General features: G+C 46.5%; 1 protein-coding gene across 3 annotated transcripts in view; it reads right to left on the bottom strand.

Moving 5' to 3' along the window:
• Nucleotides 1-21,921, bottom strand: part of IGDCC4 (immunoglobulin superfamily DCC subclass member 4) — a 101,322-nt gene extending 79,401 nt beyond the window's left edge. For all 3 annotated transcript variants that reach the window (XM_032994262.2, XM_032994264.2, XM_032994263.2), the window contains exon 1: nt 21,725-21,921. In XM_032994262.2, the coding sequence (XP_032850153.2) occupies nt 21,725-21,830 (106 nt within the window). In that variant the 5' untranslated portion in view covers nt 21,831-21,921. The remainder of the gene's footprint in view (nt 1-21,724) is intronic.
• Between the last annotated feature and the right edge of the window lie 971 nt (nt 21,922-22,892).

The following is a 22,892-nucleotide window of genomic DNA, read 5'->3' as shown; positions in this document are numbered from 1 at the left end:
TCAGAAACACTCCCCTAGAATATTCAGGCGATTCAACTTGAATCTGTGCCCAAATCATTTAACTTTAATGGATTCTTTCATTAACAACCAAAGAAAGGGAATATGGTTGCCAGGACATTAAAATCACTTTTTCAATTATACTGTTATAAAATCGAACAAATTAGCTGTAATTCTTAGCTGAAGCCTAAATGGAAGCACGACTTTATGAAAGAAATGAAAATTGATTTGGATTAGTGGGCATCAAGGGCTTTTTAAAAATTAACAAGATTCTTATGACTTCATAGCATGGATGGATTAGCTGGAGGTTTCACTGCCCTGCATTTGCTACCTGCCAAAGCACAGCAGCTGGCTTCACAGCATTTGTAACAGCGGGTTTTAATTAGACTAAGGGGAGAGGATGCATGGATTGAAGCTGGAAACAAAGTTCTGGAGAGGCTGGGTGGTATCTGAATTCACCTTTTGGACCTGTCCCAGCAGGGTCTTGGCAAAAAACAGGGAAATCAGAACCTCTAAGCTTTAGCAGGGTAAGGACTGCAGGCTGCATTATTTTGCTTGGGGTGGTCTTGCCCAAAGATCAAGGCAAAACTGTGCTGGATGCTTCACAAACACAAAATAAAAATCAAGCCCAAAATGCTTGTTGTAAAGAACATACAACTTTAATGCAGTCTATTAAAAACAAAACAAAACAAAACAAACAAACAAACAAACAAACAAAAAAACGAACACACCACAAAAAAAAAAAAAAAAAAAAAACACAAAGCAGGTAAGAATAACAATGGAAGCAGCAGAAAGAGCAATTCATAAAGGAAACAGGAGATGTAACACTGGGCACCAGATGCAAGGTAACTACAACACAGAGCAATGTGGTCACAAGAGGAAGGAAGAAAAATGTCCTTTATATTGTATAATATGAATTTAATGAAACAGACATTCACTGAATGCAACTTGCATTGAACCTACAGACCAGGAACCCTGAAATGTATTTTAGAGAGACAACCCCCTGCCAGGGAAGGTAGTGATTTGGAACTGCTGCCCAGAAAAAACGAGACTGAAAACCAAGCTGGAGACTTTTACACCTGCACTGGACAAAGCCTTTTTAAAATTTATTTTTGAAAAAAAGGCACTGCTGGGAACAATCCTGTTTTGACCCCTGTGAGGTGGACAGGATGTTTTAACGCACATGCTCCACGCCGAACATCTCCAGGATGATGCACTGAGAGAGCACCTGCTGGCTGGCAGAACTGGCCTCCCTGTCAGGTAAATGCAGCAGAACACTTCAAAACCGCTTTCATGAAATCTTGCAACACAAAGCACTTTAAATGACTCCCCTTTACGAGTCAGCATTTCATATTTAGCTATTTCTACTCTTTATTGCAACACAGTGGTTGACAATTTGCATCAGTAAAAGCTGGCTTGAAAAGTTAATCTTTCTTTGGACAAGCCTGAATATTATTTCTTTGCCACAGTCATGCTGGTTTGTCGCCCTGTATCTGGCTTTCAGATATGGCACAGGGTATTATTTTCCAATAAACCAAGAAGAGCTGTACCCTTTGAGCCAAGCCTTATATTGTAATTGCTGTGGGTCTCCAAGTGATTACTAGCAGTTTTTATATTTAAGAAAATGGGAGAACAAATTTTAATCCAGAACCTTTCAAGCTCCATGTATCTTAAAGTTCTTTTAATGATCCAAAAATCAGGGCACCCTCTGATTTTCTGTTATAACTAATGGCAAGATTTGGCCTAGTAGGGTAGCAACTATATAGACAAACATAACATGCACAACACCAAGAGCTTTATCTCATCTAGGGTAGTGATCTGAAAAGCCTGGAGTTAAAGTGCTTTAAAAAAGGACACCCCCAGAGGAGACTATCACTGACAGGGATCTTTCTGCAAGGCAAAGCAGAATGGGCTTCTCCAAACTGATGCTTTAGCCTGAAGGTGACTTAAGCAATGTCCATTTACTTTTGCACCACCACAATGGCATAGGAGCACGCACACAGCAAATTACTGTGCTTCTGCTGAATGGCAGTAAATGCCAGGGTAGGTAACTGTAACTTCCAACTAAGAGCATAGGAACTTCCTGACCCAATGAACCAGCACAGATAAACACATTCAACTGGACCTGTGAAATCTGGTCTCCAGGCTCACACTACTCCCAGGCAGAAGCAGGGAGAAAACCAGCACTTCTCACCACACTGTACACACACCAGCACCCTCCTGTCCATCAGCTGTGATGTAAGAGTACCTGCAGGGACTTCTGAATATCCATTTTGACTATTGTCTGTGAGAAGCTTATTATTATCATAATTATTAGTAACAATTATACAACTATTATATATGTTAATATATGTCAACAGAATAAGAATATTAATATATTCTCTACAGGGTATTCCACAGAATTAATGAGATCTAGTAATGAGCCTAACCTCTCTGACACCTTGCTGACACTTAATTCTATGCAAGCTACTAAATTCAGTGTGCATCTGCTCAGGCAGTGCACTGGCTTGGAACTAACTCAACACCTGTAGGTCAAAAGTACGTAAAAGCTGGTGAACAAAGGTTTGTGCCTTGCTTGGGGGTAGTGATGGAAGAGGGAGACATGGATTTGCTCCTGCTACCTGCACTGTCAAGCTGGTAACCTCTACCACAGGGACAGGCAGCTTTGAGCAGCCAAGCCTCAAACCACCCCAGCTGTCTGCTGCCATGAATGCCAGTCAGTCCCCAAGCTCTTTGCCATTGCCATATTAATTCAAGAACACTGCGAGGCTGTCCCTACCTCCAGTCCCACTTCCTCTCAAAGACTTTCAAGCTTGGCAGTGCTGCAAGATCAAGGCGAATCTAGTGAGGCTGCTGTTCAAAACACTGCTTTGCTAGTGGTCTCAGCTGGGACACAGAGCTTCGCATCCTCTAACACCTTCCCATCACACTCAGGTGTCAAGGAAAAAGAAATGAGCGCTCTCCAACTCACTGGGAAAAAAATCCCAGGGCAGTCTTAAAGACAGTAAAATATGCCCCAAGAACCTCAGAGCCAGTCACGGTGAGCACACTGCAGGGGCAAACAAGGCAACTTTTGTGTTATTTTGCATCCTACCTCCTCTACAAGTTGGGACTTGGGAAGAACAGATAACTTGCATCATTTGAGCAGCAGACCCTAAAAGCCCTAATTCTAGTGAAGTCAGCAACAGAATTCCCACTGACAGAGTGGAGGATTTAACCCTAGAGAAGTTCAAAACAAAAGCAGCATCTGCGACTCACCCGTGAGACCCACGGCGCACAACAGTGTAAAAATTACATTCACATGGACCCTGATGCTACTTCATGGAAAACAACTCCAGAGCCTTTCTGCTCGCAGATCCCATCTCTGAGCATGCTTCTCACCCTCTTTTGTTCTTTATAGGATATTTGCATGGAAACAAGAGCTCCATTTCTCAGCTGTTCATCTCCTCCTGCTGTCTATCCTTCCCCGACAGAAGACAGACTTTACAGAGAGCCTGTTTTCATGCAAATAGCCCTGAATGATGGCTACAGAAGGAGAGAGAACATGAGCACCTCCCAGAGCTGGTGTGCCACACTATGGATACCCCATGGGCATAGAAACCACCTCACCATTTTGCTGATGAATGCTGCTGTGTATATGGGAAGTGTTCACTGAGAGACTTGCAGAGCATTTTCCATGGAAATCAAGTCTTTGAGACCATATTGAGAAGGTCCAACTGTGCAAGATGTAACATCAATCACCAGCCAGGAAAATGTGATGTGGTATCATCAAACTCAGCACTAACATGTGGCACTGGGGAAGAGGAACCATCAATATGAGACTCAGACTCCTTCAAAAAAACAACACAACAGTTACAAGAGGTTCAAGTTCTGCTCTTGCCCCTGAATCTTCCCATAATTTTTGCTCTTTTATAAGCATATTACTGTCGTTCCAGTGGGTCAATTATTTGGAAAGTCTAACCAAAGAGGGGAAGCTGACAGTGACCTGCTCTGGATATCGAACTCCGAGTGCAAGCCAGACAGCACTGTCCAAGGGCAAAGAATACCCTCTGGAAACAAAACCTCTTTGTTCCTCTAATTTTGTTCCAGTTAAGTCAGTTCAGCTGTTCCATATAACCAGTCAAAAACATTCAGCATTTCCCAAAGTATTTTAAGACTTCAAAGTTGTTGGTTTTATTTTGACAGTTTTAAAGCGCAAAGCTTTTTTTTTTCTTTACAGATTTTTTTGCATTAAAAACAAGGCTGTTTAATAAATTAAGCTTTACAACAACCACTGCCGCACTGCTTTCATCATGGCTTCAATTAAAATATTGTTTCTTGAAGACAGCTAACAGCTTCTGGGGGGAGAAAAAAAAAAAAAAAAAAAAAAAAAGAGGGTGTTTCACTGAGAATGTTTTCAACAGACTCAATTTGTTAAAACTTGTGATTAAAATCAAATTCCAAGTAGGGCAGCCTCAAAACCAGAGGCGTTTTAAATTTGTCCAAGTTGCTGATCTGCACTCAAAAATTCACATCCTTAAATGAGCATACTCACCTGAGAAGTAAACTCTCCAACACTCAACAGTGAAGAAAATGTAGGAAAAACACTGTTTAGACCAGTGCCTGGCAGCTCAGCAGTAAAGGGAGCTGATCAGGAGCAGGCTGTTCCAGAACAAAACCTTTCTACATAACCCAGGCAACAGATCTGACCTTTTCATCTACAAAAAAACAGTCAACCTGGCACTGAACTCATTACCGTGGGAGATTTGCCCCTCAAAACTGTTTTGTTCACAGTCTTGGGGTCAAACCTGTTCTGACACGGATTGCCTCCTGTCAGGAAAGTGCTGGAACAGCTCAGGGACAAGACCCGTGCTGAAATCAAACCTGTACTGAACTCTCCCCATGTAACATGAGCTTCACACGCTCACACCGACATTGTCACAATACTGAATGGGAGCCAGGCAAGAAAGCGAAGGACTTGTCTTCAAAAGCAACCAAAAGAGGGTTATAAAAACTAATTAGCTGTTTGCGCTCACTACTGCGCAGTGTGTACAACTGCAAAGCTGTAATCACAGCAGTCTTTTTGAAGCAAGTACGCCTCTGAGGGCTTCTTACAAGCAGCACTGGGATGGACTGGGCTTGGCCAGCTTCATGGTGCCAGCAGCACATGCCCTAATCCCACAGTTTTGAGGCCAAAGCTCCACTTGCACAGTTCACAGTGCAGCCCACAACCAGCTGTGTCAGCACAACCGAGCAAGCAGGATCAAGCAGCCATGGGGAGGGAGCTTTTAAGCCTACAATGCTGCCAAATGCTTCGTATCACAATCCTGCCTGTTTGCATTTCTGCCTTGGGCCCCATCTGTAGCTTCCCATCCACGTATAAGCTGTCCACAGGGAGAAAAAAGGCCACTGTCCATTTGTTCAAGACATCTCAAGCGCATCCAGTTTCAAATGAAGTAGGTGGTAAAACTCCTCATGCTAATCTTTTCCATTCAAATCTGAATCTCTTGTCATCTGGGGGCAGGGAAGATCAAAAATGGAAACAGCTGGTCCAGCAACCCCGATCAGTCAGCATCAAACACCAGTGCAGCTCCGGAGTCCTGCTTCCCAGCTCCCAAGCCCTCCAAGGCAGCACTGCATCCTCACCGTTAGAAACACACATGCGCTTGGTTCTTTTCTCTGACTTCTACTTCAGACAGTGATCTTACAAAGTAGGTCTCCAAATGCAGTATCAGTTAAATCACTTAGCAATAACACATAAGGAATAAGGTATCTTTAAAATAGGGCTACATTCTGTTCCAGAAGTCTTAAGGGACCATATTTTTAGCCCAGGAACAACCTGAAAGCCCACACAGACATACTGCAGGCACGGAAACTATGTCACTGCAAAGCCACTTCGTTATGAGCCACAGCTCTCTTTGCAAAGACAGTTTCTTCCAACAGCCCAACAAAGCCGGTACAAGATTTTCCAGCATGCATATGTGTAGGGTAGCCAGAAATGAGCCCAATAAACCATGTAGAAGTTGAGAACCAGGAGAAAGAAACCAGGAAACACAGGAGATCGGTCCCTTTCAACACACGTCTCAGCAGAGGTCACTGCAATGACTTCAAGCTGGAGGAGAGCCAGGGCACCACGCATGCATCTGTTAGAGATCCCACCCAGGCTCCAGGCAGGCATCCTCAGACACATGCTAACTGCATGACTGGAGGAAGCAGGAGCTCAAGCTGAGACCACCCATACTCGTGTTTCTCACTACCTGCAGTGACAAACTGTCCGGCACAGCCAAGGATGTAAGGGCTGGCAGAGCTGCACAAGGGAGACCAGACCCTCCTCAGGCAGCCGCTGCTTTCAGAGATTTGTTCACAGCCAGGTCAGCACAACAGAGCCACCAACACCTGGAGGTGACAGGCACGTGGAAGGCAGAGGCAAGACCAGGCATCTGGCACTTCAACTTGCTTAAGATCCATGTGAGCAGCTCTGGAACAAACTTGGGTCTCAGCGGGATCCAGAGATGTCAGCGCCAGGCACTCCAAGGTCATTTCTGCTCATGCACAAGGATCTGAAGAATTTAGCAACCCTCGCAGCAGCTCAGCCCAAAACCCCTGGCTTGAACACTGTGCTCTGACTGCCTGGGGATCCTGTAGAGCTCATGAGCTCAGAGAGAGCTGAGGAGAAGCATCAACACAGCCTCCACCACCCATGGACTGAGGGGAGCTGCATTGCTCTCCTATTCCCTCTAAAGGGCAAACAAGTCACGGAGATGCCCCAAGCAATTGCTGGAGAAGCTGAGACATTGTCTAACTCAGATCAGTGCTGTGAGACTTCAGACACTGCATTTCTGGAAGCTGCTCCTCCCTGCATGATCCTGGAAGAAAGCTGGAGTAAGAGAACACCCACACAGTCCTTGTATCTCCCTCATTACAAGGAAAAGAAGTTGCCCAACAATCTAAAATTGGCTTCTCCTCTGAATCAGTTCCAAAGCTATCTCAGGAAAGGCATGTTATCTCACACCAGCCCAAACCACTCCTATTTGGTACAGGATAATAAAGCCATTAGTACTGAGCAATCAGACTATTACACTGTTGTTTTACATGGCTATAATTTAAGAGTTCCTCGCTGTTTGCTTTAGGAAATCTATTCTTGAAAGGTCTATAAAATTATGAACTCTTGCTTCAGTTTGAAAACACATGCACAAGCAGGGATTTCTGTTCTCTAATAAATCATGTTTTCCTACTAGTAAACACCAACTTATAAGAAACATCTTTTGTTTATTGAAAGTAAATGGCATGTGGACATTTTAAACAAAAAGAAGGTGGGAGGCTGAGGGGAACAGACAGATTATGTTTTCCACTTTAATTTTGCCTTGTGTCTCAACAAACGTTCCTAACAGCTTTGTTTTCCAAACCAACTTTCTCCCAGCTGCTGTCTGGAACCACAGAAAGGGAAAGCAATACTCAAGATGTGCAAGGATTACTTGACTTTGCACACTTGTTTTACTCAGAAATCAGTGTTTAGGATACGCAAGCCACAGGGAGCGTTCTTAGGAGAAGCAATAGCCTTGTAGACTGGTTGGCTTCACCTACAAAGTAGTACTGGGAGGGTTCACCCAGATCCCTCAAGCCATGAAAGGTGGAACCAGTATTTTGCGAAGCTTTTGTGCCAGGTCAGCTTGCCACAGGACCTGAAGGACTGCCTTCCAGCCAGCCACAATCACACATAAACTTGGAAGATGACTCAACACATACAACAGCTAAGATAGAAGACTAGAGAAAACAGCTCCTCAGTGACCAGTCACCTATAGCATCTGAAAAACAAGCTATTACCCTCAATGCTTTTTGGCTATGGTCATGGCCTGTTCCCCTAAGAAAAGGGCAGCACAGAGATACTGACCTAAAGAAGACCCAAGAAACTGTGCCAGGGTGGAGTAGATTTCAGTGTTTCTGAATTTTTCATCTTAAAGATCAAAGATCTTAATCATCAAAGATCTTTCTCATCCCTCTGCCTTCAACTGATGATCAAGGCATCAAATATTCTTGCACTCCTTTTCCTTGCCTTCTTGCTACATGCACTTTACTGTTACTTAGACCATCTTTGCCTCAGAAGCTCTTTGCCTACACAGATGTGGCAACACTCTTCTAAAGCTTCAGGATGGGAATAGCTACAGTTAATAATATTTTGACCTGTTTCACTCAAATAACAGAAGATTCCTTATATCTAAGCATAAATACAGAGATATGTCTCCGCAAGAGTCTCAGAAATGATGTGCAAATATATGGCTCTATCACAGCCCTTGCACACACCCCACAAACTTGCTACATTTGACCCACCACCTTTGTAATTATACCTCCTAGCTCACAAAACTATACAACAACCAAAGAGCACCTCTGTAATGAGGGGGATAAAGGGACTGCATTTCCACAGCAGTGGTTAGGCACCCATGCTCACAGAAGACCTCTGTGAAATAACCAGTATCTTCTATCCAAGTTAAAAGGAAAGCCCCCAGGCAAGACACACTGTCACCTCACTCTGGCCCACCTTGACACAGAAGAGACATGTCTACATCTGAAGTGAGGATGGAGCTGCCCACCTCTGGCTCCAGGATCCTGCCTCAGCTCCCAAAAAGAGGGCTACAGCTGTGTTCTTTTGGGAATATCCATCTTGGTTTTGCTCCTTAAGTTAGTTTGTGAAACTGCTTCATGTAGCTTCAGCAAACACCACCTCTTCCCTTCCTGGGCATCCTTGGCCATCTCTTGTCACAAGCCATCAGCTGTGCCCTGTCCAGTTGTTACTTCCAGAAATGGCCTCTGGACTTCAACGTGCTTCATAAACAATTCCCCCCAACAGAGTCCCTTCTGCCATTGCCCTTTTCAAGGTTACAGTCTTGCTTTGCATCTCTCTTCTCTTAGAAGCAAACTGAGTAGAAAAGAGGGAAGACTCCAGTTTGCCAGAACCCTCCATACATAAGACTGTTTAGATACCTTCACACAATCACCAAACTTTCTGCCAAGGAAGCCATTAAGAAGTCACACACAGAAAACAGGCCTGACCCTTCCCCAAGGACAGCAGATGATGTCTAGCCAAATGGCAGATTCTACATATCATTAATCTGCTTTTACAGCCCTGAAGAAGAAAGAACTCAACCTTGCAAGCTGGACCTTCATAAGCATTACCCAAAAAAGACATTTGCACGGCCATTGATGGAGTCCAGAACACAGTAGCTTTTCACTTGCACATCATTCACCCCATCCAGGTCTTGCAGGAAATCCTGCAGCACCTGTACAGCTGGGGAACATGCGTGCAGCCCAAGCCAGCCTGTACTGTCAGAAACAAGACCTTTCATGAGGCCTTTTTCTCTCACCCCTGTAGAGCTGGCACAATAGTTAAGTCTCCCTGACAGCATATGGATTTCACTGCTACTCACAGCACAAATAAGATAATTGCATCAGAAATCTTCAAAGCCCTGCCACTGCTGTTGGTAATGAGATTCTGCAGTTCACCTGAAAACAAAAAAAAGGAAGGAGGAGGGCAGGTAAAGCCCCTTCTCCACCAACAACCTGAACTCTAACTGTGAAACCATCCATCAAACAGATTAGTCCAGCTTCCATTAAGAGGTTCCTCTTAGCAGCTGGGGAAGTCTACCTATGAATACAGCCCTTAAAAAACAGGAGCATTCATATGGGGAAACCAGTGGCACAACATATTTGCCAATAAAACACCAGCTACAGAGAAACTGTGATGTTTCAATCAGTGACAGCCCTTTTATCTTGCTACGTGCTGGCTTTCTCCTCGCAAAATGGGACCAGACCACATCTCTGTTCTTAACTTGAAATGCTGTCTGCAAAGAAAAAGGGCAAAGGACCCTTCTGCATGGGTGACACTGCTCTGACACACATCCCAAGACACATGTACTCCTCAGACTGAGCTGAAAGCTTTCACAAACAAACAAAATCCCCTGGCATGTATTTAGAACCACTTATTGTATGTTTCTTCTTTTTAAAGTTAAGCAAAGAGCCTCTCTTGTTTGCTCACATTTTCTTGATAGGCTGGGGTTCAAGTGTGGAGTGTCCCTCTTCAGGACAGGGTGTAAAGTGCCATAATACAGAGCAGATACAAAATGTCAAGAACAGCTCTCCTTTCAGTCCTACCAGGTACCCAAAAAATCTGAACATGCAGCCCCTCCCTCTCCTCCTCATGCCTTCCAGCCCTCTTCAGAACAGCCAACCTGTTCTGCAGAGCAGTGGCAGCGAGGCCTGGGTGTGCAATTTGCCATTCCAAGATGACAAGAACCAACTCTCCCATGCCGTATCGTTACAAAGTCACCTACCCCTAAGAAGAAAAGTAAGGCTCATCAAACACCTGCCACCTCTCCTGCATTTCCCAGATAATTGCACAAACCATGAATTAATAAGAAATAATGAACCAGCACACAGGGGAAGAGCAGACATTTCAGAACAGCAACAAAGAAAACTAATAGGAAAGTATGTTTTAATAGCTCAGTGCAGACGACTGTCCTTGCAAGCCTGCATCACCCCACGAGAGGTTTCACTTCTCTGGGTGGACACGAGGACCGCAGAGCACACTCATCACCCACACAGCACAGGCACACAAGAGAAAGGTGAGAGGGGCTTAGGCCAGGAGTTAATTTTGCAGAGAACAGACAGTGTGGGCAGTCCAGACAAAGCACCAGACTCTGTCCCCAAGCACGGCTTTGTCACCATCCACCGTACGGCCTCCGGGAAGTCACAAAACCCATCTGTGCTTTACCGCCTGGCTACAGGCTGAAGTGTCGGACACCAGCTCCCTCCATGAGTGTGGACTACCCTGGCTTTATCTAGCCACGCTCTGCTCCTTTTTGTTATCACTTAACCCACAAAGGTACAGTATCAATACAGCTAGCCAACCAGCCTTACTTGGACCACAGCAGATAAGAGGGTAGGTCTGAGAAAAAGACACTGAAAATAATAAAACAGGAGATGCAAAACCGTTAAGTCAAAGGAGTACCCACAGCTAGACAATGCAATGATCTTACCAAGTACTTGACCATCTCCTGACCTTGTATCCTGCTGGCATAACTTCTCACCTAGTCCAGTTTTAAAAAACAGTATCTGATTGTGATCTGGAAATTCAGTTATCACTGAAAATGCAAATTGAGCTCTTACAGCTCAGCAATTGCGTTAGGAGAAATACCCATATCCATGGCTACTGGGATGCACTTGAAGGTGGAAGAATACAAGAAGCAGTACCACCTTTTGAAGATGGTTAGGACCAAGGGTCAAAATGAGTGGGAATTTGCCCTCCCTTTTCCAAATTTAAACTTACTTCTATCTTGACAACGGGATGAAAATATATTTCATAGCCTACGCTCCAAAATCCCGCACACCTACTTGGCTGTTTAACTTTCCAACATCTACAGTGCATTTACCCACTGTCAGTGCAAGTTCCTCTTCAGAGCACATAAATCTTTCCTTTTTCCAAAGCTGTAGCCAGCTGAAACCTGACAGTTTGAGGACAAAGCAGTAAAAGGACTGGGTCTGCTTCCAAACAGCAGAGGACACACTTTCAACGCTACAGTATCTAAGCAGCCAAATACCTATGAGGACCATCACACCGCTCTGGGATCCTCCTGTATCAGCAGGGTCCAGGCTCAGATGTGATGCTTCTCCCTGCTCTCTCTTCTTTCACCTTCTAGAATAAGGCTTCTACTTATTTCACCAAAACACATCTAAAAACAACACGCGGACTTACACCGAGACTCCAGCAAAAATACCCAAATGACTCATTTTTCTCCGTGGTAAGGAGAGGTTTTGCCTCTGTGCATCGGACTGCTAGATGAGCACTATAGATGGTGGCAGCTCTGGACCAAGGAACACAACCTCATTTATTACTAGAATCAGATTTATTTCCATTAATCTAGACTAATTGCTGCTGCTTCTCTTTTAATGAGGTCCTGTGTGCCTCAGCATAACAGAAATCCTCATCTTCATAACTAGGCAATTTTGGGGCATTTGTAATAGCTCCTCCTCTAGTGTAAAAGGAAATTACGAGAATGATGCATCTTCCAAATAACTAGTTTTATTTTAGGGAATGCTGTGTGATCATTCTCATGTCCAGGTCAGTAACAGCCTTACAAAATCCCCTTGACTTTATCCAACTTTTACTACTGCTGAGCAGGGATTAACATTAATTGAGCCCACCCCATATTAGCCAAGGATTATTTGTTAGTTACCAGTCCTATAATCACTTGCACTTTCCAGCAGAGACCTTCACATCACTCAGATAGCTAGCAGGATAATCCAAGTCACATTTTTAATGAAATCTACATAAAAACACACATCCACGCCCTTGTCTTCCCCTTTCCAAAATACCCAATTAGTTCAGCTTAGGAAATGCCATAAAAATTAGTACTGTGAAATTTCCAGTCTAACAAGTTTCTGGTGAGAAGAAAATATTCCCTATGAGGGCAGTATTTTTTTTAAACCCACAAACTTTAAAATACATAAACAAGTAATCAGGAATTTTCATTTACAAGCCTTCACATACCACGTATACATCTCTGTGTTCACACTGCACCCATACACATCCAAGGTTGACGCACCACAGACAGGTAGGTATGACCTTGTCTGCATGGCCACAGAAACAGATGCATTTTGTACAGCACCTATTCCCCATCTCGACAGGCCTCTGCATCTGAAACACACACCTGCAGCACACTGCCCTGCAGCATCTTGACACCTCCACCCCAGAAATATTCATGCTCGGCCTCTCTGACAGGAATTTTAATACCTCATTTTACAAATTAAAAACTATGATGCAGACAAAGGGTTGCCTGAAGCCACTCTTAAGTGTGTGATGCAGCTGGGAACCAAACATTTCCATCCCAAAAAGTTCTACTATTGGTTTCCTACTTCTAAAGGCTCACTTCATGGACACAGCTGGGCAGGGGCTGGAGACATTTGCACAAGACTATAAAAAATGCATTGTGTAGGTGACGTGGAAATGGGCTGAGGCATCTTTATGAGCAGGAGAGGGCAAAGCTCCACAAGTTCCAACTGTACTTGAAGTGCTAATGGAGGATATGGCTGAGATGTTATTTGGTGAAAGCTGCTGTAAGACTAAGACAGTACTTTTCTATGCAAGTGTAACTACACAGAGTGATTCCAGCCTTTCTCTTTAAAAGCTATATGGAAGCTGTACATACATGCCCCATCTCAATTTTTCCTCTGGTTTTCTGCGGGTGAGTGTCCTGCTGCAACACCTGAAATCTGCCTCAGCAACAGCTCAGCTGATCAGTAAAGAGGCATTCACGGAGCTGAAGGTTTCTTTACTTTTCCCTCTGCTTGGCTCCGATCCCGTCACATCCAGAATGCCACATCCAGCATCGGCTGTCCAAGCTGAACAGCAGCTCTGCGCTGAGCTGAGAGGGAACGGGTGCCCCCCAGGGACCCACAGGGTCCAGATCTAAAAAGTCGGGCTCTGAAGTAGCTAAGAAATTTCCTCTGTTGAGCAAAAACCTAACTGCTGAGAAAAGCTGGGCTTTTACTTACACTAGTGTTAGCTACAGAAGGCTGAGACTATGGGATGGAAAACAGGGGAAAGACTCAAGGACCTGCATGTATTCAGCTTAGTACACAGCAGGTTACCAGGAAATCTGATCAGTGTAAACCTACTCACAGGGAGGCTTTTCATACTGGTACCTGTCTTCATATACCTGTATATGCCTCTAAACCACAGCAAGGTTAAATTCAGACTGAATGAAGGTGCACATTACTGAGCGAGGACATCAAACCAGCTTATTGAGGGGCTGTAATGGAGAAACATCCACACAAAAATATTAAGTCAGAAGTGGGTGCTGTTCTTTAAGAGATGCTCTTGTTCAAGTACAACCATTAAATCTGAAACAAGAAATGCCCTCAGCTTCCCACAGTACACAGGAAGGCAGCGCAGCCTCACTAGCCTTAAACCTACAAAACTATCCAAGTGCCTTGACCAGTATAAAAAACAAAGAGAGAGAAGAATTATTTGACAGCTCATCCCCCTGCCCGGGTGCTGAAGTGTTACTGAAGCCTTTCACCCCGCACTTAACTCCCTCGGCTGCTAAACAGAAAATCCTGGCAGCAGTCACAAGCGTTAAGTAAATGGGAAGCTATTCTCTGCCAGCAGCTGGGAGAAACTTCCTTCTCTCCCCACTTGCACGTAAAGAAAACCTCACAATAGTACTTGAGGTAATGCTGCTAGCCAGATTTTCAACTGACAGACTCTTGACGAAAGCCTCCAGATATGAAGTCTGCTCCTAAGGACCCTCTTCAAGTGGATGACATTTGACTTTGGGAACGTACAGCTCATCTCCTCAAGGAAAGGTTCACTTTGTTTTCACTACAGAGAAAAGAGTACAAAGGAAAAGAGATAAAAGTTGCATTTACTGTGACCTAGGAAAAACAGAGCTAAATAATTTTGATCAATATTTTGATTTCTCTGACAAAAGCCGCAATCAGTGCTGACATAAACAACTGGTTAGCAAGCCGGGGAGGGGCGGGGGGGGAAGGGGAGCAGGGAGGGGTAAATCAAACCAGAGTTTCAAGACACTTATCTTTCCATCACAACAATTGCCACCAATGACAGTAATTTACATGGCTAATAGGCAGTATTATGTTTATAAAAATCATTCATCGGAAGGAGGATCTAAACCATTTTGCCAATCCAGCAAAGGATTGGATCAGATGCTGAGTTTCTTTTTCCCCTTTTATTTTCTATGTGTATTTTGCCAAGATGCTTTGCTACGCAGCAAGGAGTAGTGCCTCTGCAAGCACACACAAACCTGTGGAGGACGCGTTCACTCTCATATGACAACCTGAATTTTCCAACAGCAGGGCTGCTTGAGCCTTTACAGCAGGGCAAAATATCTACCAAGCAGGAAATAAAGGAGTCAAGTCAGCAGCCCCAGATCCTCCACCCCACGCCACACTTCTTACCCACTGCTGAAGATAACCTCAAACAAGCCCCAGCATCTTGTACACAAGCCTTATCTCCCATATAGTGACAGGTCCCATCCCAACACCACAGGCTAAACCCCTTAAACATCAGCCTGAACACCTGCTAATTCTATGCTCTCCCCGACCCTTATCTTTGGTTATGAAAAGCTCCATGTCTCCTTCTTAAGAGCTTTCTCCAGGCTTTGCCAGGAATCAGACAGGCGAGTGGGACTGGTAGGGCACAGAAATGGGCTGCAGCTAGCCCAGTCCCTCACGATTAAGAGAAGGACTATACATGCTATCCTTTTAAAGCAGCAATATTTCCAGAAAGGTAACAGCACATTACATTAGCCCTACAAGGAGCACATTGGAGTTTTCCACTAGAGCATCTCCAAAAAAAGAGACAAAAAAGGGACAAAGATTTCCAAAGGAACATAAAAGCCTTTTCAGTTGCAGTAATAACAAATCAGTAAACACTTGACTAGTTTTCTTTTAATATTAGGCACAATTCCACTTTTGTCTGGAAAATACATGCATCCATTCTGCAATTGAATCCAACCAGCCAGCCAAAAGACACAGAGAGAACAGTCTTGCATCAAGTGCAAAACTTCACATAATTTTAAAACCTATAAGCACTGCTGATGCCTTTGAAAAAGATTTATCAAATCCCCGCACGCACAAACAGCCAGGTTTTGCCAAAACCCTTGGTGTATTCACACAACGCGGGACATCCACCCCATTAAGTAATGACCTTTTTGGTCACACCATTTAACTTGATCATCAATCGACAGTCAATTTAAAAACTACCAAGGATATACATTTCCCAGCATAGACAGTGAAGCATAAAACAGGACCTTGCCACAACCCCTCCAACCCACAGCCAACCTGGTATCACTCCTGCAGCCCAGGTTTGTTCCACCTCTGCTCCAAGCGCTGCCATCCCAGCGCATTTCTCCAGGGTTCCATTTTAACTGTTTAATTTCCCAAACTCTTACATTTAACAAGGTGCTAAGCCATCCCAACTCCAAAGGGAACGTGGTTCAAAGACCTGAGCAGGAAATGACAGCAGGGAAGTCAGTCAGAATAAGGGAAAGGGCCACAGCATACTGAGCACAAATGCAATGGCTTCACACACTGGGTTTTAATTCTCCCACCGATTTGAGCTGCGACCAACCTCTGGGGATGCTCACATTTCATTAACACACCTTTAATATTAACAACCTGTCCTCAAGAAATCCACATGAGAGATTTAAAAAAAAAAAATAAAAAACAAGAAAGCATAGAATAAACTAGGTTATTCAATATCTCAGCTGAATTTAATAAGGCAATAACAGGCAACAGTGTTTAAATGCAGACACAGATTTTTAAATCATTTCAGAACATCTGATATGAAAGTTTCAGTGAAATACAGTAATTGCATATCACAACCACCAAAAAGTATGTTTATCATCCACAGAAATAACACACCACATCTGCTGGACTTCTCAGAATCAGCAGGCCCTTATCACAACAGCAGGATCCCAGGGATTAAGAACAGGAGAAGATCTGACTCAGAAGCACCAAAGGGCATCGCTGACATGAACGAAAACACGTCCAGGGAAGAAGCACTGTGACCTACGCACTCACAAGCAAAGTGTCTTGAGACCTGCAACCAGAAAGTTTTAGATATGCTCAAGCTACGCTGATGACAAGGATTTCCCTGTTCTCCCAGGTAATTTCTCTTCCAGCTCCAACTCTAGCAGGTATTTACCTTCCTGGAAGTAAACACTGACGAGCTCCTTCCCTCTCTATGAAGGCTCTGTTACTCTTCAGAATTAGGAAACACCAATGGTGTTTCAAGGATGGCTTCAACATACCAGTGAAAGTCAGACGAACTTGTAGGAGCTCTTCGGTCCTTCCCCCCCCATCTGGTGTCGGGTTTAGCATCTCTAGAAGGGCTCATGAAAACACAGCTCAACTCTGCTGTTTATTAAGATGGTAGATTCGGTTTTAACAACTGTGGATCCTCTTACCAAGAAGCCGCTATGTCAGAAAAGTATAAGCAGCACTTGGAGGTCACTTACTCATGGAATTTTAATAAAGGAAAGAATGGTACTTAGAGTGACAGCATTCTTCATGTACTTACAGTGTGCAACAGCATCTTCTGCCCAGCTGGAACAAATGGGGAAACTGAGGCAAGTGACCAACACAAACACAACAGGAAGAGCCAATGTCACAGCAGCTCCAAGTGTTGTGTTTGGAAAATGCTTTCCCAAGAAGAAAGGAAAGCAAAACAGCTACCAAGCCCCTGTGATGCGAATGCTGGCATAACCATAAAACAACAGCATGATTGAAATGCATTACTTCAAAATTAAAATAAACAAGTGGGTATGAGGACTTGAGACTGTGATTTCCTGCAGTTTTGTATCTTGTGACCAGATTACCCTGTCCTACCTGAACAAGGTGCAAGCTCTGTTCAAAGCTCTTCCCGCAGCTGAGGCACTTCAGGTTCCTCCCCTAGGTGGGTTTTCCACTGCCGTCTCCTTCAGTCTATGCAGAAACTGCATCTCTCCTCTACTTGATCACTTATTTTCAAAAACTCTGGATTCTCCATATCCACACTAGCTATGAGTGACCAGCAGGTCCAAGCATTATTTGGAAAAGAAAGGGAGATGGACAGACAACCAGACAGCATGACTACGTAAGCCTCTTTTCCTTAGAAAACTTGGCTAAAAATACTGTAGACAAGCAGGTCCAGTTCTTCTCCAGAAAGCAACAAAATTGCACCAGAGTTGATTTTGGCCCAACATGCACTTGGCAAATACTGATAACAAGGATTTACCATATCCCCTCTAGTATTACAGCTGACAATAAAGCAAACATTTGCTTCCTACAGATAACAAAATGACTATGATCGCTCTGGGTTTGTAAAGGTTAGGGTTTCTGCTGTCACCCAAGGCAGGCCTATAATTCAAAGTGTCCAAGCAGAAAATCCCCTATATATAACACTGGCCCCAGTTTTCCCTCAGGTAGCCACTCACCTCACGCAGACACACAGTTTGGGATGGATTCCAGCAACAAATTACAATCAGATTAAAAATTAATTCCCATCTTAATTATATAACCATGACTAGGCTTAATGGCCAGGCAGCCATTTAAACAGGAGAGGAGCATGTAAATCGTGCAAGAAGTATCTCTTTACGCTGTAAATGACCAAACTGGGTGACAAGCACCTGGATTTTTCCCAGGGAGAACAGACAGCCTTTGGGAAGGCAGCTCCGAGGGAGGTAGAGTTCAAACCATCTGGCAAGCAATCCGGTATCAGGAATCACGAATTTGTGAGCCAACACAGGACAATGCAGCACCCTGCCCTCGGGATAGTTGTACACTCTAGTGACGAAGACTGTATACGTGCTGAATAGATATTGATGGATTTTATCCTCTCAACAGCTTCGACAGAAAAAAAAAAAAAAAAAAAAAAAACAAACGTGCAGCATCTCTACTTTTGTGTAAAGATGGGCCTTAAGGATACCAGAGCAGATGAAGCAACTGGCCCAGGATCACAGCAGGCGCTCAAGCTAGGTGTCCCACGTGTCACAGCAACACCCAGCCCACCCCAGCAGCTCCCAAACACAGGTGGCTCCGGTGCCCCTGATGCACAGCCCTGTGCCTTAGCACAGAAGCTGCCTCCAGCTCCAAATCTGGCTGCAAACATGCACACAGGGAGACTCGTCTCCCTTCTTCCCCAGGGAAAGGCAGATTGCCAAACATTTTCTTTTTAAATTATTACTTGCGCCACTCTGAAGTGGCTCGCGTACCATCAGCGATACGCCCATCCCGCGTGGGGCCCCCTGCAGCAGATCAAACTTGCTATAGCTGCCAAGAGAAAGTCTGCTGCAGAAGCAGGGGGGAGACATCAGAAAATTACTGGTTCTGCTTCACTTTGGACTCCAAGGTGGTGAAAGGAGAGGGCACAAAAAAAGAGGAAGTGAAGGAAAAAGCTAGGGAAAACAAAAACAGAAGCAAGCCTAAGCGGTTTCTCCTTCAGCCTCACACCACAGAAGAGAAACAGAAATGCCAGCAGAAATTTCCTCACTTTTGAGCACCTCTGTCATCAGGGCTCGGAGACTGGCTGTCATGACAGCCACAGCACAACAGCAGCAAGATCCAGCACGAGAAACCTGCCCCAGGAAACACGATACAGGTAAAACCCCACTAACACGGTGTGCACGAGTGTTTGGCATTGTCAGCACCCCCTGTTTCTTGGGGACTGTAAGAAACACCCCTTCTCTGCACCGCTCATCCTGCCTCCTTGCAACCCAGCCCACGGACAGGCAAAACTGCAACACCACAGCCAAGAGGGCAAGCGGATCTGCATGCAGGTGACGTCCTGCAAAGGGCAGGCGAGCGCAGCAGCGGAGACGCACGATCCCCGAACAATAGCAACACTGACTTCCCCAGGCAAAGGAACTAACTGCACGCAGCAGGCTGCCGGGTTACGCCGCCAAGATGAATGCGACAGGAAGGATAAAATAAATCAGAACTAAAGTTAGGTGATGTAGAAAAAGGAAATCTGTTCTATAGCAAGACGCCTTGACCACAAATCCAGATGACATAAACCCAGATGGATTTCAACTGACCCCCTGGATGGAAAGCTCAGCCCATTTCCCACCAACACGTCCCCTGTAGAGAGCCCCAAGGAAAGCAACCAGCACAACCCCCTTGCCAGAGTCAACTGAAGAGGGGTTGTTTTGTTTTGTTTTGTTTTTTTTTTCCTTAAACCCTTTCCTGCTACTGCAGGGAAAACAGTCTCAAAGTAGGACAGGCAGCAGGCTTTCAAAACACTGGATCACATCGCCAGCTTGTGTAAACTGGCACGGCTTCCATCAAGTCCACAGAGGGGGAAAGGTTTTCCAGTCTACTTCTCTCCTAAGTATTTCATACCCAGAGAGGCTTGAACTTTGGATCAAAACACGTGGGCTTTGGGATCAAATGCAAACTTTCCCCAAACCATTTCAACCCTCTGCCAAATTCATTTCAGATTGAAACAAGTCCATGTTTTTCTTTTCAGAATCAAACCCACCTGTTGGAAAGCACATCTGCATGTACCAAGTGGCACGTCCACAGACTGTGTGGACGGGCTCACTACCTCCCTATACAATACATGGCCCACTGAGAGAAAACAAACACAAACAGTTTTCACTAGTTGCCTAATCGCTTGCAAAAAAAAAGCAGAGAAGCCACAACTGCAAATTCCCGCAAAGCATCTGAAGTTTTCTTGTTGAAGTGGATTTGGAAAACAACATCCATTCTACTGCCCCCTTGTTTTTGTTTTTTTTTTAAATCATCATTTGCCATTACAGGCTTCAGGATCCACTTTGCTGTTTGCTCCGACATGCAGGGGACGCAGCTCCCACCCACCCCAGCTTACCCGTTCGTCTGCTGGTGGGGTCACAGACTGTCATCCATCTAGAAAAACCCACATGCACTAATGACAACGGGCCATTTACATGGACCGTTGGTCATTTCTACACACAGCTACCGTAACGCTGCACCTATATCCAATGATTACCTACCCCTTACGGGAGCTCAAAATGTTCTGAAAAGAAGAGAGAAAAGAAAAACAACGCTGCAGCTGTCCACCACACTCTATTCGCCCCCAAAAGGCTATTTTCAAAGACATAAAGACTAAACATCCTCTCCACTGTTATTACGTTCTGTCAAAACTGAATACAACATATAAAGGAATAAAAATGCGCAATGACATAGGAATGGCTCCTCCACTGCAATCCCCCGTTTAGGAGGCTCTTTTAAACGAGAGCAACTCCAAGGGCACACACATGGCTCACATTTTTCAGTGCAGCTCTGCCAGCCTACACCTTTCCAACCCCTTCTCCGGGATGCAGACAAAAGCTTTTGCGGGTCTGCGCACACACAGGGAACGAACCACGCACCCCGAGGTCCGACAACCCTCGATGCAAACTTCGACAGCAAAGGCAGAAAGTCCCGCCAGCGCGACAGGCGTACGTGTCCCCACACACGGAGCCGTTTGTGTAACGGTTGCAAAACGTGGGCGCGAGGAACACGGCTATTCCTCAGTCGCTTCCTTGCCCAACGGGACATCTGCCCACCCGGGTGTCCTGCGCTGGTGGGAGCGGGATGAGGGGAGGCGAGGGTCCCCGCCACGGCCCTGCCAAATACCTGGGCCTGCTCCGCGCCGGGCAAGCACTTCAGCCGCCGGCCAGCCTGGCACAGCAGCCATCCCTCCAGAAAAAACTCGCCACTGGCAAGGCAAAAGCCTGGGGGTCGCTGCTGCTGGCCCGCTCCCTGCCCCAGCCCGGTCCTCTGAGGTGGGGTCCCTGGAGGGGGACAGATGGACACACACGCCCTGTGTCACCCCTAAAAGGTGACCCCAAAGGAGGCACCGTCCCGACACGGGTTGAGGCCACAGTTGTGGTCATCACCCGACTCAGGGGTGGGGGACGAAAAGCAGCCGGGGGAGAGAAGGGGATGGGGTGGGGGGGGGGGTGAAAAAATGGCCACGGGGGAGGAGGGGGGTAGGCTACTGAAGGAGCGGGGAGAGGGCGACTGGTGAGGGGAATGGTCACTAAAGGGCTGCTACGGGAGGGGCAATAAACGGCGGGGGAGAGGGTCCCGGGCGCGGAGCGCATCCCCGCGGGGAGCCGGCTGCTGCCCACGGCCGAGCGGGGTGCGGCGCCAAGGCAGGTGGCGTCCCGGCCCCACGCGCGACCGCGGCCGTTCGTGGGCACACCCCTTCTCCCCCCATCTCCTCACCCACCTTGCACAGCCAGGACGGCGAAGGCGGAGAAGCAGAAACAAAGCAGGTCCTCCAGCGCCATGTAAGCCCCGCCGGGCGCCGGGTGCAGGGGCCGCCGCGGCCGCATCTAAGAGGGGAGCGCGCTCTCCCGCCGCCCCACCGCCATCTTGTGCGAGCGCCCCAGCCCCAGCCCCAGCCCCGCGCTGCCCGCCGGCGCCGCCGGGCCCCGCTGCCGGGGGGCGGCCCTGGCCTGCCGCTGCTCCGCCTTTGTCAGCGGGTTCGCCGGCCGAGGCGACGGGGGCTCCTCCCGCCCTCTTCGGCAGCGCCGGGACCAACAGGTTGCTGCCAGCCCGCGGCGGGGGGAGCGGCCCCGTTTCCTGAGGGGAGGAAGCGGGGGCCGGGCAGCCGCGGCAGGTGCGGGGCTCCTCCGCCGGGCCGGAGAACGGGGCATTATAAACATCATGTGGTTTTTGTATTATTATTTTTACCCTTCCCTCTAGTTTGTGTTTGTTTGGTTGTTTTTTTTTTTTTTTTTTTTAGTTTTTGCCGCGGGTGAGCGTGGCGAACACCGCGCTGCTCCCAGCCATCGGCTTCTCCCCTCACGGTGCCCCGGCGGGACACACACACTCTGTCCCCTCAGGGCTGATGGCCGCCCTCCCGCTGCCCCTCTGACAGCCGGGGCAGCCCTGTGTCCGTGGGGAGGAGGTGAGGCAGCCGGGCAGCGGAGGCAAACAGACACCGGTGACCACATCCATCGGTTTGCAATCCCACTGGGGCTCACTTCGAAGCACAGCTCCTTCAGGCGTGTGGCATTCCTTGGGCTTTTCAGGTGTCAAAGTCCAGCCCACGCTTCTCGGCTGTCTTTAAAGCAAATAAAATACACGGCGCAGCCCGCACTCCATCACCACAGAGCAAGGCAGGACCCGTCTGCAAGCCAAGCCAAGCAGTTGGAAATGAGGCAGGGAGACGAAGGGCGCTGGAAGATGGAGACCGAGGCCGCTGCCTCCCCAGCTTGGCTGGGACCCAGACACAAAATCACACTGCACGTCTGCGTGTAAAGCCGCAGGTGCAGGTTTAGTCCTAAGAGCAAATGACACCAAGCCCTTCTTTCGGCAGCTGGCGCCGAGCAGAAGGCAACCGCATCTGGAGCAGGGCAGGAGGGGGTCTGCTTTGGCCTCCAAAGGGAGAA

Source organism: Tyto alba, unplaced genomic scaffold, assembly GCF_018691265.1.
Source record: "Tyto alba isolate M040663 unplaced genomic scaffold, T.alba_DEE_v4.0 Super-Scaffold_41, whole genome shotgun sequence".
NCBI classification, from domain to species: domain Eukaryota; kingdom Metazoa; phylum Chordata; class Aves; order Strigiformes; family Tytonidae; genus Tyto; species Tyto alba.
This window is presented reverse-complemented; position numbering and strand designations above follow the sequence as displayed.